General features: G+C 38.7%; 1 protein-coding gene across 1 annotated transcript in view; it reads left to right on the top strand.

Annotated features, from left to right (window-relative positions):
* Nucleotides 1-17,322, top strand: part of TMEM244 (transmembrane protein 244) — a 52,028-nt gene extending 34,706 nt beyond the window's left edge. Inside the window, exons 3-8 of the mRNA XM_070766328.1 lie at nt 7,439-7,508; nt 7,671-7,756; nt 8,068-8,141; nt 13,417-13,542; nt 15,835-15,879; nt 17,228-17,322. Of these exons, the coding sequence (XP_070622429.1) occupies nt 7,439-7,508; nt 7,671-7,756; nt 8,068-8,141; nt 13,417-13,542; nt 15,835-15,879; nt 17,228-17,322 (496 nt within the window). The remainder of the gene's footprint in view (nt 1-7,438; nt 7,509-7,670; nt 7,757-8,067; nt 8,142-13,416; nt 13,543-15,834; nt 15,880-17,227) is intronic.
* The last annotated feature ends 251 nt before the right edge of the window (nt 17,323-17,573 follow it).

The raw sequence follows: 17,573 nt of genomic DNA, 5'->3' as shown, positions 1-17,573 counted from the left end.
GACTCTGCCTGGACGTGGGGACCAAAAGAACAAGCCGCTTTCACAGCAGTAAAAAATTTACTTTCCTCCAACAGTGTCTTAGTACAATATAATGTAGCTATGCCCTTGTCCCTAACCTGCGACGCTTCACCGTTCGGCATAGGAGCCGTTCTCAGCCATAACTTTCCGGACGGCACAGAAGCCCCAATAGCCTATTATTCTAAAACTCTTTCGGCAGCTGAAAGGAATTACTCCCAGCTCGACAAGGAGGCGTTAGCCCTTGTCGCTGGAGTTAAACGATTTCATTATTACCTTTGTGGTCGGCCCTTTACGTTAATCACCGACCATAAGCCGCTTTTAGGTATTTTGGCGGGAAACAAACAAACTCCCGCCTTTCTTTCCCCTCGCATGACTCGTTGGACTATTTTTCTAGCTGCTTACAATTATACATTAATCCACAGGGGGGGGAAAGAGATAGGAAATGCTGATGCATTAAGCAGGTGCCCCCAAACAGAATTAGTCAGTGATCCAGCCCCTGCCTCAAGCGTTTTATTAATTGAAACTAGTAAACAAACGTTATTAACAGCAACAGAAATAGCCAATCAGACACAAGTAGATCCAATTTTGAAATACATTAAACAATGGATATTAAAGGGATGGCCAATTGAACAACAACCAAACCAATTTCAACCTTTTAAGAATAGACAGTTTGAATTAAATGTGTTAAAAGATTGTATATTATGGGGAGACAGGGTTGTTATTCCAAAATCCTTACAGAAGCAAGCATTGCAGTTATTGCATATAGGTCACCCAGGAATAGTCAAAATGAAGACTATTGCCAGAAGTCATTTATGGTGGCCAGGGTTGGACAAGGACATAGAGTCATGGGTGGGTGGTTGTGTACCCTGCCAGAGAACAAGACCCAACCCACCAAAAGTCACACCATCAGAGTGGCCAACACCAAGAGGGCCCTGGTCTAGAATACATATTGACTTTGCAGGACCAATCAGGGGCCAATCCTTTTTACTGGTTGTGGATGCATATTCCAAGTGGCTGGAAATTGAACTCATGGCATCCACAACTACTAGCGCAACTATAAAGGCATTAAGGAAAATGTTTGCCACACATGGTATTCCAGATATTTTGGTATCTGACAACGGGCCTCAGTTAACAGCCCGTCAAATGGAACTATTTCTTGCAGACCAGGGCATAAAGCATGTGCTCACTCCACCTCATTTTCCCCAAGCTAATGGGCAAGCAGAACGAATGGTTAGAACCACAAAGGAAGCATTAAACAAAGCACCATTAGGAGATTGGCAACAACAAATTGATGAATTTTTAACCATTCAGCATATTACGCCGTCAGCGTCCACAAACAAAAGCCCGGCAGAACTTTTAATGGGCAGAAACCTCCGTTCTAAATTAGACAGAATTCACCCAAATTACCAGAATGACCAAAAAGAAATAAAAGTACAAAGTGAGAGACAGTTTAACATCGGGGATTTAATTTATGCAAAAGACTATGATTCCAACGATAAATGGAAAGATGGAACAGTACTAGATAAAACAGGTTTAAAAACATACATCGTAATATTAACAGATGGGCGCAGTTGGCATCGGCATGTCGACCAACTACGCAAGAGAATGAAGACTAACCCAGACATTTTGCCTACTGTAGACAAACCAATAGAGGACTTACCAGAACCACCTCGAGACTCCAGCGATGGCTGCTTGTTGCCCCTGGCGGCCGGCGAAGATCAAAATGCATCATCGCAACCAGGCCCGTCAGAGACTAGCCTTAGCGGAGCAACGGAGCCAGCCGTCCAGGCAAGCAGCTCCCAGCAAAATGAACTGCGCAGGTCCCAGAGATCTGTAAAGCCACCAATCCGCTTGCAGGACTATGTGACGTGGATTAACACGTAATCATGGTCTCAGCCAAAGAGGGAGGGGTGTTGTGTTTGTTTAAAAATATTCGCAGAAAATCTGCGATTGGTTAAGACGCGGCTATTCAGAAAATAGCCGCGAAAGTTAAATGTGTGTCAGTTGGGAAAAGCCCGCGTTTTAAAAGAGTATAAAAGGGCAACGGGTTAGCCGTTGCCCTCATTCCGGCAAATCTACCGTTCCAGTGTGTTGTAATCTCTCTTGCCATGAATAAACCAGTTTGATTTAAACTACCGGAGTCCTGACTTTTCAAGAACTATTTAAAAAAAATGGAAGACTGAAGAATTGAGAAGATTGAAGACTCTGTAGGACAAGAGGCTGAAGATAAAAAAAATGACCAAGTGGAAATATTGGAAAGCAAAACAGAAGTTATAAACAGAGATATGAAGGGAAATTTGTCTTTGGAGTCTTTGGAGAGGGGCGGCATACAAATCTAATCAATAATAATAATTTTTAAAAATGGATATTGGCATTACTAGAACTGAAAAAATATATATTTTAAGGATGGAAGGCTAAGTCAATCCTGAGTCCCATCAGGATCAAACTCCAAGCGTTTGCCTGTAATACTGCATTCTAACCACTGTGACAAAAGAGGGGGCAAAATCATTTGAAAAATTTAGGACAAAATGTGATTTGCCTATAAAAACACATATTAGGACAAATATTGAAATTTTCTGAGTTGTAAAAAAAATTGGGTGGAAATTTATTTTCCTAGGATTGAAAAAAGAAAGAAAGAAATGGAATTGTTTTGTATACAAATTGTTAACTATATCCAAAACTTATATTGATAGATGATTATGGCAGATATTTTGAGTAGAAGTTAACTTATAGTGGGCTACAACTTTGATACTGGGAATGCTCCAAAAGGAGATAAAACAGCATTTTGCAAAAGATTTATGGATTAAAAATACACAAGACAAACTATCAAAGTTTTTTTTTAATTTAATGAAGTTTGTTGATGTATGGAGATATAAAATGGTGTCTTGAAAGAATGTAATTATTTCTTTTGAAAGACATAGCACGGCTTCTTAGTATATAGAACATAACCTACTTGGGTGTTGACATACAGTAGCTAACTATATTAGTTTGTATAAATGTAAAGATTGTACCTTTAAGGAAATATTACTGGTTGACCATTAGAGGGCACCAACACCATTCCCTTTGGGGGGGGGAAGTTACTTTGTTAGAGATATATTTTACCATGAGCTGTATTCTTGCTGTGTGCATGGTACGTAAATTATTATAGTATTATATTGTTGATTCTGTATATTTGTAAATAATAATATTGTTGTATATACACTACATTGATACTAAGTCTGAGACATTGTCTGGCTAACCAACATTTTTCCTACACCACAACAACTCTGCTTAATATGTGTTGAAGTTTTCGTACCAAGACATACTAATGTGGCTGCATGTGTATTCCATGTCGCATGGCTGCATCATGCCATCATGGGAGCACAGGCGTACATGCACAGTGCCGAAAACCTGGCTTTTGCACATGCGCGGAATCAAACCCCAGAAAAAAATAGCAAAAAAAGCACCCAAAAACAAAATGGTGGTGTATGTGCAGTGCTGAAAACTCAGCTCCTGCGCATGGGCAGAAGCAAAAACCAGGAAAAAAATGGCAACCTACCTCCTTCCCCCCCCAAAAAATATGGTGGCATCCATGGACTGGTATCAAGAGAACTGATGCAAATCGGGAGGAACCCACCTCTGCTGCCAACTTAGCAGTTTGAAAGCATGCAAATAATTAAATAGGTTTCACTTCATTGGGAAGGTAATAGTGTTCCATCTGCCCCAGCTTATAATCATGCTGACCACAAGACCACTGAAGCATCTTCAGACAATGCTTGTTCCCTCAGCTAGGAAATGGAGATAACCACCCACCCCACCACACCCCACAACACCACACCGAGTGGATATAACTCGACAGGGAACTCTTTAGCTTTACTTTTTTAAAAAACATATATTGTTCAGTTTGCTTTCACTCACTATTGTAATATTACTGGCCCTACGGCATTGGGCCAAAGTGTTAAGTGTTCCGATCTCTAGGAAAGTAGTATATTGATTAGTGTCTTCAACTGTCCATTTGGTCTTCCCATTTTGATATGTATTCTTTATGATTTTTTATTTATATTTCTGCCTAGAGATATCCTGAATTAAGTGATTAGACAAGCCAAAGGGGAAAAAAATATGATATAAAAATTATCACTAGGCTTAGACTCAGACCATAACAACAGAAAATTGACATTCCTTTACAACCTACCTCTATTTCCACCTTTCTCCACATTACAATGTGATATATTATGGATGATTCAGTTTTGCTGTACATAAGGAAAACTAGTCTCTGATCTGAGAGAAGTGGATGCAACTCTTGTTCCTTGTTTGCTCTTGTCCAAGAATAATATTCTGCTACTGATCTTGTGGGCATGAAATTCACCATCTGCAAAAAGCCCTGGTAGAATATTTATGAGAAATTAATTCAGCCAGTGGGAAAACATTTCAGTCTCCCACAGTGCTCTGGACTAAATCAGATGTACAGACCTTGTTATTCCCGCATTTTCTAGCTTGGCTAAAAAGAGATAGCTGTATTGCTACTAGTTATTTTAGAGTGAAGTGAAATAGGAGCCTGGTTCCCCCACCTCCATTTTGCCTCCCCACAAGCTTAACAAATAACTCAAAGTCCAAAAAAATACACAGAAATAACATTTTCTCATTTTATTTCCCTGTCTATTTCTCTTCTCCACTAAAGCTTTTTAGAAAGTCCAATGGTGCTTTTATACCAAAGGGTGTGTCCAGGCCAGTGTTTCCCAAACTTGACAACTTAAAGATATCTGGACTTCAACTCCCAGTATTCCCCAGCCAGCATTCGCTGGCTGGGGGAATTCTGGGAGTTGAAGTCCAGATAGTTGCCAAGGTTGGGAAACACTGGTCCAGGCTACAGGTTGTCCTCGACTTACAACAGTTCACTTAGTGACCATTCGAAGTTACAACAGCACTGAAAAAAAGTGACATGACCATTTTCCCACGTACGACCATCGCAGTATCCCGGGGTCATGTGGTTTACTCAGCCGTTCTGAAAAATATATTTAGCACATGCGCGGAAGTAAAAAAAACCTTACCGGGACACGGGCAAACCTACATCTCCGTGCACGATTTTGCTATCTGCATGGGCACAGCAGCATAGCTCTGCTGAAACTCATGGGACCTCCAGAGCCGCGGAGGCAAGCTCAATTAGGCATTCTGGCTAGTAGGCCACCACTGGCTGCCTCTCGCCAGAAGCTCTGGGCCTACCTGGCCTGAGTGATGGAGGGGGGGTGCCCTTAGGGCTCACCTATGCCAGTCCCCGGACAGGGACCTGGGGGTGAGCCCTCCCACATGCCAGGGGGTGTGGCGGAGAGCAATGTGAGGGTAATGATAGCCTCCCCTTGCTCAGGAAGGAGCTAAGCCTATAGTTGCCCAGGAAAGTTACTGAGAGAAATTCCGCCCAGTTTAGTGGCCTCTGCAGGTCCTTGATAATTATACAAATAAAGTGACCCATAATACCCAGCTCTTGAGTCCGTGTCTTTATTCCTCATCTGACGCAAAAGTGGTGAGAAGCTTTACTTCTGTTTTCCCTTATTACCTTAGGATCCCATCTAATAATTCCTTTATAATGTTGACTAGTCTATCCTTGCCAAACCCAAAGATGAAAAAAGCTTCAATTTTATTTTCTTGGGTAAGCTTTTCTTATTATTCATTTGCCTGAAGAGACATATCTAATTGCACAGTCAGCCATTCTGAAAAAATATATTTAGCAGTAAATCATGGCTTTATTACCTCTAGGGCAATCTACTGCAATGATCTTTACGTGGGGCTGTCTTTCACAACTAGGCAAAAACTGCAACGGGTATAAAATACAGCTGCTTGCCTGCTTGTGGAGGAGAATTCTTGCAGCGAGATGACACCAGCTTGTGGGTGCTGCATTGGCTCCCAATAGGCTTTTGAATATTCAAAATGCTAGTTGTAACCTTCTCTCCCACCGCACCCCGCTTTCATTCAATTTTGGCCAATTGTCAGAGACTGCCAGTTCCCGTCCTTGCAGTTTTGTTAGCAAAGTTTTTCAGAAATCCTAGAGTGCGACTGGCCTCCGGATCATCCATCTGACCTTGTGCCTAAAGCAAGACTAGAACTCACAGTCCTTAGATTCTAGCCAGATTGCATTAACCACTACACCAAACTTATAAAACCCTATAAGACAATCCCTTTAAGGATTGACTCCTAGGTCTTTTTTTTAGCTCTATCCCGTTCAAGTAAAACCAGCCTGTTGATCTGCTGATCTAGAAATAATGTCATACATGCAATTGTATTATCAAGCAAATACTATTATAGACAGGCTTATTCAAAAAGAATGAACCAATTTCATGACGCATTGTTTCAGTTCTCAAGCATCGTCATGTAATGAGTCAGTGATCATTTGAAAGAGGAATTATCTAAGTTTTGAATAGCTGCCATAATAGTTGTGCCGTTCTTCCGGCAACATTCGGTTGTTTGTTTGCCCTCGGAATGGCGAGTCTGCAGGTAAAAGCATTCGTCATTCTTGAGTTTTCAAAAACAAATTTGGCTGTCAAGGTGCAGCATACTTTGCTAAGGCACCTAACAGTGTGTGATTTTTGTGGGGATATGCAAAAGATTGTGTTTTTGTTTTCACTGCTACTCACTAACATCAATGACCTTAAACATCGAATAATAACAGAGATCAGCTCAGTGGATTGCGATATGCTGATATGCGCCTGGGAAGAATTCTTTTATCGCATTGATGTTGCCCATGCTGCAGGTGGTGGCAACATTGGCTGCCGATCAGTTTCCGGTCACATTTCAAAGTGTTGGTCATGACCTTTAAAGCCCTACATGGCATTGGACCAGATTACCTCCGGAACCGCCTGCTACCGCACGAATCCCAGCGACCGATAAGGTCCCACAGAGTTGGTCTTCTCCAGGTCCCGTTGACTAAACAATGTCGTTTGGCGGGCCCCAGGGGAAGAGCCTTCTCTGTGGCGGCCCCGGCCCTCTGGAACCAACTCCCCCCGGAGATTAGAACTGCCCCCACCCTCCCTGTCTTTCGTAAACTACTCAAGACTCATTTATACCACCAGGCATGGGGGAGTTGAGATAGCTCTTCCCCCTAGGCCATTACAAGTTATGCATGGCATGTTTGTGTGTATGTTTGGTTTTATAATAGGGGTTTTAATTGTTTTTTATTATTGGATTGTACATGTTGTTTTTATTATTGTTGTTAGCCGCCCCGAGTCTACGGAGAGGGGCGGCATACAAATCCAATAAATTATTATTAATTATTATTAAGAAAGAAAAAGTTGATTGTGAGTAGAATACTTGTGACCTGGCTGCAGTTTTGCATTAGTTTTTCCTTAATAAAACTTTGTGTCATAAAATCAGTTCATTCTTTTTGAATAACCCTGCACTTCGATCTAAGCGTCTGATGCTCTTGTGTAAATGGTAGCATTTAATGATGCAGGTGTTACAATTTGCTTTCCATGGATGCTCCTGACCATACCGCCATTAGATTTCATGCAATTAGTACCCAAGTAAGTACACCTGAATACACACCCACATCCACACATGAGAGAGAGAGAGAAAGAGAGAGAGAGAGAGAGCACACTCACACATACTGTGATTATTTTTCCAGTAATTTGGGACAAAAGATGGTTAAGAAAGCACATTAATCTTATTTTATTATTTATTTACAGATTATTTTGCTCAACCTGCTAAAATGCATGCTAATATTCTACCTAGTATATTACATAGTCCTGTGCTTTTGTTTCACAGCATTCAGGTAAGAAGACTTTACGTACATTTCTAGATGCAGAAATGCATGAGATTATGTGAAGGGGAGTTGACTTTGGCTTCATTCGTTTTGAGTAGAACATTTAGCCATGTGTGCATATCTGTATGTTTATGCTTAATAACTGAAGTTGCTATGAAAAAGATGTTAAGTAAACTACATTCAATAATGCAATGTGACCTTATCTAATATTTATAATCCAGTATATATGAGAGTCTCTGTATTTGGGGAGACTTTGGTAGAAGAAAAGTGTTTTCAGATATTCCCGAAGGACTTTATTGACATGATACATATATTCACAGAATTCAAATGTTGGATGGATTTGCACCTTTTGATTTTAAGACAAAACCTTCATGGTTTAACCCCTATTATTTAGGTAAGTTTTCTTCTTTTCTACCTGTGATCTTGAAACAACTAGAAGGGCATTTTCTATCAAAACGCTTCGGTTGATTTAAATTTAAATGCAAAATGTTATATTGCGTGGGAATGAAGAGACGAGATGTAGGAGCAGTTCAGCACCTTTATTGAACTTTGCTAGATTGCAATATGAACTGCCGGCTGGCTGCAGGGAAGCCGCTTTTAAGGGCTTGCCTGTAACCCAGCTCCCCACTGACAGCAGTTTATTTCTCCCTCCAATAGATTAGCCAATCAGCAGCAGCTATGCAAATCCATGCTACACATCTAGGCTGTACATAACACAAACACTATATTTTCAAATTATCCCGCCATTCATTCCTTACAAATTCTATTCCAAGTTTCCATACAACCTAAGTCTAAGATGACTGATGTTATATGGAATCTTGGGAGAATATTTAAGGAGTTAATGGCGGGATAATTTGTATACAGTCTTTTCATTTATGAATATCAATAGATTTGCTTTACATATTGAGAAAAGACCCATGTTCAAGATAAATATGAGGGGTGATGCATAAGTTAGATGGTTTAATCTGCAGTTGCTACTCAAGTGAGTCTGGAGGAGGCAACAGTATCAGATCTCTCCCTTTTCCTTCTAATTTGGGGGATATATAATTCTAGATAGCTTTATGATATTTTTACTATTTTCATTTCCAAGTCCTTTCACATTCTTTTGGGAAACAACCATCTTTACTCATATTCATCTAAGAACACAGAGAATAAGCCAGGAGTGCCATGAACTCATCACTATTCTGTCTGAGAATAGTCCGAGAAGACTATTTTGTCTGAGAAGACCAAAGTTGGTCTCTGTGCCTCATGATAAAATTAGTTACAGCGGTCATCGGTTGTGGCCTTGACATGCTCCATCAACATTCATGGAAATGCAACTTTCACTATTGAGCAGTTGCGTTCTGCTTAGTCACTAATTTCCCAGTGAATTATCAGGTCACGTTTGTTTGTTTGTTTGTTTGTTTGTTTGTTTGTTTGTTTGTTTGTTTGTTTGTTTGTTTGTTCGTTCGTTCGTTCATTCATTCATTCATTTATTTATTTATTGGATTTGTATGCCGCCCCTCTCTGCAGACTCGGGCCGGCTAACAACAGCAATAAAACAGCATATAATAATAATCCAATACTAAAACAGTTAAAAACCCTTATTATAAAACCAAACATACATACAGACATACCATGCATAAAATTGTAAAGGCCTAGTGGGAAAGAGAATCTCAATTGCCCCATGCCTGGTGGCAGAGGTGGGTTTTAAGTAGCTTACGAAAGGTAAGGAGGGTGGGGGCCATTCTAATCTCTGGGGGGAGTTTATTCCAGAGGGCCGGGGCCACCACAGAGAAGGCTCTTCCCCTGGGTCCGACCAAGCGACATTGTTTAGTTGACGGGACCCGGAGAAGACCTACTCTGTGGGACCTAACTGGTCGCTGGGATTCGTGCAGCAGAAGGCGGTCCCTGAAATAATCCCACACTAATAAGCACTCCATCAGACCTCATCTTTGCATTGTTCAGAGTATTCCAGGGCATGGGTCCTTTCTTAATCAGTATACAGATTGCAACAATTTCTACTTTTCCTGTTAGACTTCACATCAGATCTGGACAGTAATTTCCAACTTTTCTCATACTTAACACCAAATAAAACTCCTGGTGTGACTTGACACAAGACTCTCAGACATTTATTTATTTTTTATTGATTGATTGATTGATTGATTGATTTTGTCCAATACACGATTAGGGTTTTCATGGGTTGAATGACTTGGGTAGATTAAAACCTTTATTACAGACCAGAGTAAAGTCTTATCACAGTGATTGCCCATTGTAGAGCAAAGAAATCTTAAGGTCAGAACTTCAGAACTTAAACTCATGACTGTTTACTCACAGTTTTCAGAGTGAACAGGCATTTGGCCATTCAGGGATAGCCTTGGGAGGCAGCTAATATTACTTTACATAACAATTCTGTCTGTTCTGTGGACTACTAGTTCTTGCCTTAGATTTCTAAGCCAACAATTAGGCTGATTTATAAATATAGCTATCAACTAGCTTGAGTTTTTCCAGTCTGGGTATAATAAAAAGAGACTTGATAACTATGTTAGGGAAATGATGATTATAGACAATCTATGAAAAATTCAGCTTCAATCTAATAATAGTTTTAAAAAGGTGTTTTCTTACCTTTCATAACTGTAGAACAAAAATACTTTAATGTAAGTGTCAGTATGATCAGAAACAAAGAATAATGCCATAAATTTATTACTCTTAAACTCTTGTGATTTTAAGCTCTTCAAGAATTTTACCAATTTAAATAATGTCTCATATATCTTCCTGACATTATTATTATGACATCCTCGGTAAAATATACATCATGACAATGAAATGGAGCAAAGGTGTCAAGATGTCATTCCAGGGTATGTTTTTAGGGAAAACCATTAATTAATTCTTTAAAATCTCTCTTTCTCTCTCCCTCTGTATCCCCCTCTCTTTCTTTCTTTCTTTCTTTCTTTCTTTCTTTCTTTCTTTCTTTCTTTCCTTCCTTCCTTCCTTCCTTCTTTCTTTCTTTCCTTCCCTCTTTCTTTCTTTCTCTCTCTCTCTCTGTGTCTCTCTCTCTTCCTTTTTGATGTTATTGGCAACTTTGTTTTTCAATTTGTAAAATTGAATAATGTTTGTTTGTTTTCTTGATCTTAAAAAAATAATAGTATTTGGGTATTGCCAGAGAGAGTTCTCTTCCTTTTTCTTTTTCTAGCCTTCAAATCTTGGAAATTAAAGGAACAAATCATTAGCTGGAGTATTGTGCTCTCTATTTCTTCCTTTTTCCTGACCTCAGAAGTGCTGTGGTTACAGATGTGTGAAAAGAGACCAATTCCCTGGGCTTATCTATGGGATTGCAGTACAGCAATTAGAGTAATGACCAGAAGAACTGTTGAAAGTTGGAAGAATAAATTAGAGAAACAATTCTTAGTATCCTACAGAAATCAAAGTAGCATTGTTCTTCACTCCACAGATCTTCCTGATTGTTGAGAACAGATATGATTAAATGGATGTTTTTTTTAAAAAACCTTAGGCTATTCTATTCTATTAAAATTCATTGCTTTCACTCTGTTGAACTAAAATGGATCTTGGTACTGATTTTGGATGATGTAGGATCAGCATTTTGGAGAATAAGGGGGATTGTTTCATGTCTCCATGTGAAGATCCCAGAACACTGAGAAGCAACCATTCAAGATAATAATAATAATAATAATAATAATAATAATAATATTATTATTATTATTTATTGGATATGTATGCCGCCCCTCTCCGTAGACTCAGGGCGGTTAACAACAATAATAAACACAACATGTACAATCCAATAATAAAAAACAACTAAAACCCCTATTATAAAACCAAACATACACACAAACATAGCATGCATAACTTGTAATGGCCTAGGGGGAAGGGCTATCTCAACTCCCCCATGCCTGGCGGTATAAATGAGTCTTGAGTAGTTTACGAAAGACAGGGAGGGTGGGGGCAGTTCTAATCTCCGGGGGGAGTTGGTTCCAGAGGGCCGGGGCCGCCACAGAGAAGGCTGTTCCCCTGGGGCCCACCAAACGACATTGTTTAGTCGACGGGACCCGGAGGAGGCCAACTCTGTGGGACCTTATCGGTCGCTGGGATTCGTGCGGTAGCAGGCGGTTCCGGAGGTAATCTAGTCCAATGCCATGTAGGGCTTTAAAGGTCATGACCATACTTGAATCTGTGTGTTTTTAATATAATCATCAGCATATTGTTAATCGATGTAATAATGCATCCTTAAATTACTTGAGTATGTAATAGAAGTCTGATCATGATAGCAAGACTAACTATACACATTAAATTCTTTTGGAAAGCTAGCAGCATAGTAAAAATTTTGTCACTTTTCTATTTTTATAAAAATGCAGATTTAACTATGTTTAATAATGTTTTTTTAAGCAAAACATTAATAATGTTTTGGTAACTGCCATCTATAGAGCTGTGGTGGTGCAGTGGTTAGAATACAGTATTGAAGGCTGTTTCTGACTGCTGGCTGCCTGCAATTTGGCATTTTGAGTCTCAGTTTTCTATCCTTCTGAAATCAGTAAAATGAGGATCCAGATAGTTGGGGGCAATATGCTGATTCTGTAAACCATTGAGAGAGGGCTTGTAAAGCACAGTGAAGCTGTATATAAATCTAGGTGCTATTCCTATAGGCAAGAAATTATTCCTACACTATAAGTTATATAGTTTTTTGTGTAATGCATATGCTGGTCCAAACAAACTTCAGAAAGTGATCCGGTGGGACTGGATTGTCTTATTCCATATCATATCCCCTTTCATAAAAACTGAACTTCCTAAATGTTTGGCTTAAAAATGAACTTGACCCCACTTGCTATTCTCCCAGACAGTAGGGATAGTTTAGGAGTGGAAGCCTTGTGAACATGTGGCAGGATGGAAAGTTCTAGTATATCATAAATATATTGCTTCCATAGACTCCCCATAGGAATAACAATAGCACTTTGACATATTGCCCCCAACAATTTGGGTCTTCATTTTACCGACCTTAGAAAGATGGATGGCGGAGTCAACCTTGAGCCAGTCGGGATCGAACTGCTGTCAGTCAATAGCATTCACCTGCAAAACTGCATATTAAACCATTGTGCCACCATGGTGCCATATATCTCTTCATCAGTTTTCCAGTCAGCAGATTAAACTGATAGGAAAATTGTATCTCTTTGAGGCGAGGAGAGGCCAAGCACTCTAACCCAATCCCTTGATGTGAGTGATGTCAAGTTGGCCACCTTTAAGCCAGTCACATGACCTTTAAGCCATCCCCTGGTCACATGATCGCCAAGCCACACACACCTGGTCACATGCCTGCCAAGCCACACCCACAAAATAAGCCACGCCCACAGTGTGGTAGTAAAAGTTTTTGCGGCCCTTCACTGCCCAAAAGGCAGTAGTACGTATAGTTATATACTTTAAATAGAAGGCACAGGAAAAATAATCAAATTCAGTCCAAAATTATGTACAGTATCTGAATCACAGTTTGTGAGAAACAGAAACACAAATTTAACTGTAAGGATTTTTTGTTTGCCATCAACCATAAAAAGATTACATTACAGACTGAGGCTAACGTATCGTTGCCAGCAATCTGATATTTGGAAATTTAGCAGATTTAGAATTAGAAAGAATTGAACAAAAGAATCCATTTACTATTCTAATGTGTATCTCTGTGCTTCTAGTTCTTATAATATCAATGGAAATATCCTATGTCATATCTGGCCTGCTCTTTGCTTTGCTGGTAGAAGAATGGCTTTGGGATTATGCCATTACTATTACAATCATTCACATCGCAGTAACTTCAGCAGGTAGGTATATTGTTTGTTAAATAGCAAAAAAAACGATAGCCAATGATTTTCAAAAGCTGTTTATAGATATGTGTTCACATAGTCCGATTGTTGGCTTTGCCGCAAATTCTTCTTACTGAAGACCAGTAAGGTATGGTCAGGTACACAGAACCGGTAGAAACATTTGGGTCAGGTACGCAGAACTGGTAGAAAATATTTTTCCCTTCTGGGCTCTGGGTATGTTCTTCCTTTCATAGTAAATTAGGTTGAATGTGTATAATTTTAGAAGAGCTGTGCGTGTGTGTACATACACTTTATATAGTAGATAATGTATATTTTTGTGTGCCTATGTGTAATATGCATGCACACATATGGCATATATACATTGAATTAAATAGTATATTTTGGATTTTCAGTAATAGTAAATGGATAGGAAAATTGTATCTCTTGGAGGCGAGGAGAAGCCAGGCACCCTAAACCTAACCCAAATGCTTGACATTAGTGACGTCAAGTTGGCCACCTTTAAGCCAGTCACATGACCTTTAAGCCACCCCAGTCACATGATCGTCAAGCCACGTGGCCAGCAAGCCACATCCACAAAATAAGCCACGCTGACAGTGTGGTAGTAAATATTTTTGCAGCTCTTCATTGCTGAAGACATAAAGTAGGTTAAAAGAAACAACCAATGCTGACAGCTCTAGCACACTACAATATGTTGGATTACAGCTGCTATTATTTTTATCCAGTATAGCCCATTGCTCTGCTGTGGCAAATTACCTGAGTTGCTTAGAGGAAGGCTTTACCAGAATCATCCATGCTTTCATGCCAGAGCTTTTCCTTTTAATAGGTGTAGATTTCCTTAATATACACATTCACATATATACTATATGCAATTATGTGGTTTTTCATCTTTTTTGTAACTCAAAACATTAATTGCTTTGCTGAAGGAGAAAAAAGTCATTTGTAACTAACATAAACATTCTGGCTGTACAGTATTATACTGTACATGGAAATACTGTACATGGAAAACTGTAATTGATAGCAAATGTTGAATTAATGCATTCTAGATGGATGTCACCAAGTTGACAGGATGTGGTTGACAATGTGTTAATGTGCAAGGTAATTTCTAGGTTACAGTTTGCACAGAATAGGGTAAAAATTGGCTTCGATCCTCCTTGCGCTTCATTGGCTGAGACGGGCTTGGTTTACAGACCTGAAGGCTCTGTTAGTGTCTCCCCCATGGCAAATACCACGGAGCAAGTCGTCGCTCAGCCAGGGGGCATCTGGATCCCCAGCGATATCAATTGACCGCCTGGCGATTGGGTGGTATGCTCTGAGGCAAAAGGATTACGATCCTGAATGCAAGGCTCCAATAGCAGACTGGGCCGAAGCTTTTTATGGTCAATGCCACCCACGACCCTACAGCTGCTGCTGCACAGGAGCCAAAGCTCAGCTGCAAAGTTCCCAGGAATCCTCAATATTGATTGAGGATGCTGGGGAAAGACTCACGATTGGAAACTGTAAAAGCTACAAAGAACCAGTCTGATAAATCTAGTAATTCAGGAATGGAGATGATTTAGCTACGTCTGTCTAGTCTGAGGACCGGGTCAAAGCTGGGTCCTAGCAGGGCGGATCCTGTCAAAACTAACAGACTTGATCTTCATTCTGAGTGGACAAGGACAACCCATTCTGAATGCTAGCTCCATCCATGGTGAAGAATAGTCCTGAGTCTATGCAATTAAGAGAAATGGGAAGCATGTAACAGACCTGAATAAAGACCAAGAATTTTGTGGAAAATTTTTCAATGTTTTGAATGAATCCCATGTATGTGGGGATTTTGCATGGGTCAAGAAAGCATGCGGGTGGTAGTGGTAGGTGGAAAAACTTAAGAGAACACATGGGAGGGTGATATCAACTGAGAATAATGCAAGGGCTTCCTTCCTTCCTTCCTTCCTTCCTTCCTTCCTTCTTGTGTGTGTGTGTATATACATATGTGGTGTGTGTGTATGTATATATATAGAGAGAGATGGGGGGAGGAAGGGGGGGAGAGGGTATTAGATGCCTAATAGGCACATAGTATCTTGATACATAACATTCTTACCTGCACCAAAACATGCCTTTTTAAAATTGTTATAATTAACAGTAATGTACTCTATTGTTTTGGGTTTTTTAAAATTTCAATTATTTCCTAAAATTGACTTAAAAGTCCATGGTGTTGTATTCATTAAGATTCTTTTTTCTTTCCAAAGATGATGTTAGATGTTCATGTTTCTCCTCCTAATTTCATATAGATCATAATTTTTCATTTTACAGTAATGGATGAATTTCCACTGATGTTGCACTGGTGGACAGCTCTAGGTATGTTTTAAACAGTTATGATTTTAACACCCCAAGCAATAAATCTATAATTTTGGTAGTTAGGAAGAACCACTCTACTAAAACATATCATTTAAAAAGAAATAGGGAAGCAACAAGTCAATTCATACATCTTCGCCTATCTCTGTGTTTGCAACTGTAATCTTCAGCATGATTGTTCAATCATAAACCACACAGATATATATTTATATGAAATATATTTGACATTTTATTGAATGTTAAAGCTTTGAGAGCTTAAATTACCTACAAAGACAGACATACAGTACGTGTCTGATATAAATAATACTGATTTAAAAATGTGCTTTTCAACATCAGAATGGAAATTCTAGCCTTTCATATTTGTACTCATATTACAATATTGGATGCAAATGCATATGACACAAGGCAAATTTGATTTATTTTGGTTAATGGCTGAATGAGAAATCAGCACAAAACCAAAGGCATGTGGAAGTTTTAAAAATATATATAATTTTATATTAATTTTTATAGTATTGACATTACATATTCATAGAGTCTTCAAGGAATTGAGCTTAGTCAGTGAGAAATATTAAAGTTTTATTTTTATTTTATTTATTTATCAAATTTCTATACCACCCACCACGCATGATTCTGGAAGGTGTACAAGTAAAGCAATAAAACCACATAAAATCTGTGGTTACAAACAAAAATAAAACTGAGTTAAAAAGAACAATTGCAAAGTTAAAAGGCAGAGGAAATGCTTTCAAACCACCAGTTCTCCCCAGGGTAGCATGACACTCCTAGACATATGTAAGTGGGGATGTTTTGAAGTTGACCCAGTGTTGTTTATCCTAAAGTCAGTACAAAATCCGTTTTAAAAAAGACTGTTCAGAACAACCGCAGATAAATTATCTAAACACATCAAGGTTCCGTATAATTACTTACAAGTTTCCCACTTTGAAGTAGTGAGAGTTCTGCCATGGTAAGGTATTGGGTTTTCTCAGGAAAAAAAATACTAAATCCAAAATCAGAACTAAAATTTTAGAATTCCCTGGAAAGAAATAACAATTGATATATATAGTATGGACATATTTATCAAGATTTCCTTAATTATGCCCAAAATCATAATATAATGGTTGGAACAGGTTCTGTAGGCAAACTTCATAATGAAAAGAAACAGATATAAAGTAAATGATGAGATTTATTGTAATTTTTCTTCATGAATCTGAAAAGAAAGAGAATAAAAACTCCTTAAAAACAGAAAAAAGCAATAGCCTAAATAAGAAACATATTTCTATCCGGTACAACAAGCTAATGCATTATTAATATTTATGTATGCTAACATAGTTTTTCTTTCTTTCTTTCTATATAGGTTCTGGCCTCATTTTAATGATTTGCAGTGGTCAATGTTTGGCTTTTTACCTGTTCAAGGACAATTTTATTTATCCTGTTCTTGATGATTTCTGAAATATCCATTATCTTTTTAACAAAACATGCTTGTATCATCAGGTAATTTTCTGAAGAGAAGAATCAGAAACACTTCCATTACTTATTATTATAGGTGCTATTTGGATTTTTTTTTTAAATGATACACTTTTTAACTTATTTTTTTTCTGGCTTAATAATTTTTTGTTGATAAAAGCTAGAAAGAGATAGAAAGAATATTTAAAGATAAAGTCTTGCTCCAGCACATAATAATGAATTTAGTCTGCTATTGT

This window comes from Erythrolamprus reginae, chromosome 1 (assembly GCF_031021105.1).
Source record: "Erythrolamprus reginae isolate rEryReg1 chromosome 1, rEryReg1.hap1, whole genome shotgun sequence".
NCBI lineage: Eukaryota > Metazoa > Chordata > Lepidosauria > Squamata > Dipsadidae > Erythrolamprus > Erythrolamprus reginae.
The sequence above is the reverse complement of the archived record's forward strand: the minus strand, read 5'-3'. Positions and strand labels throughout refer to the sequence as shown.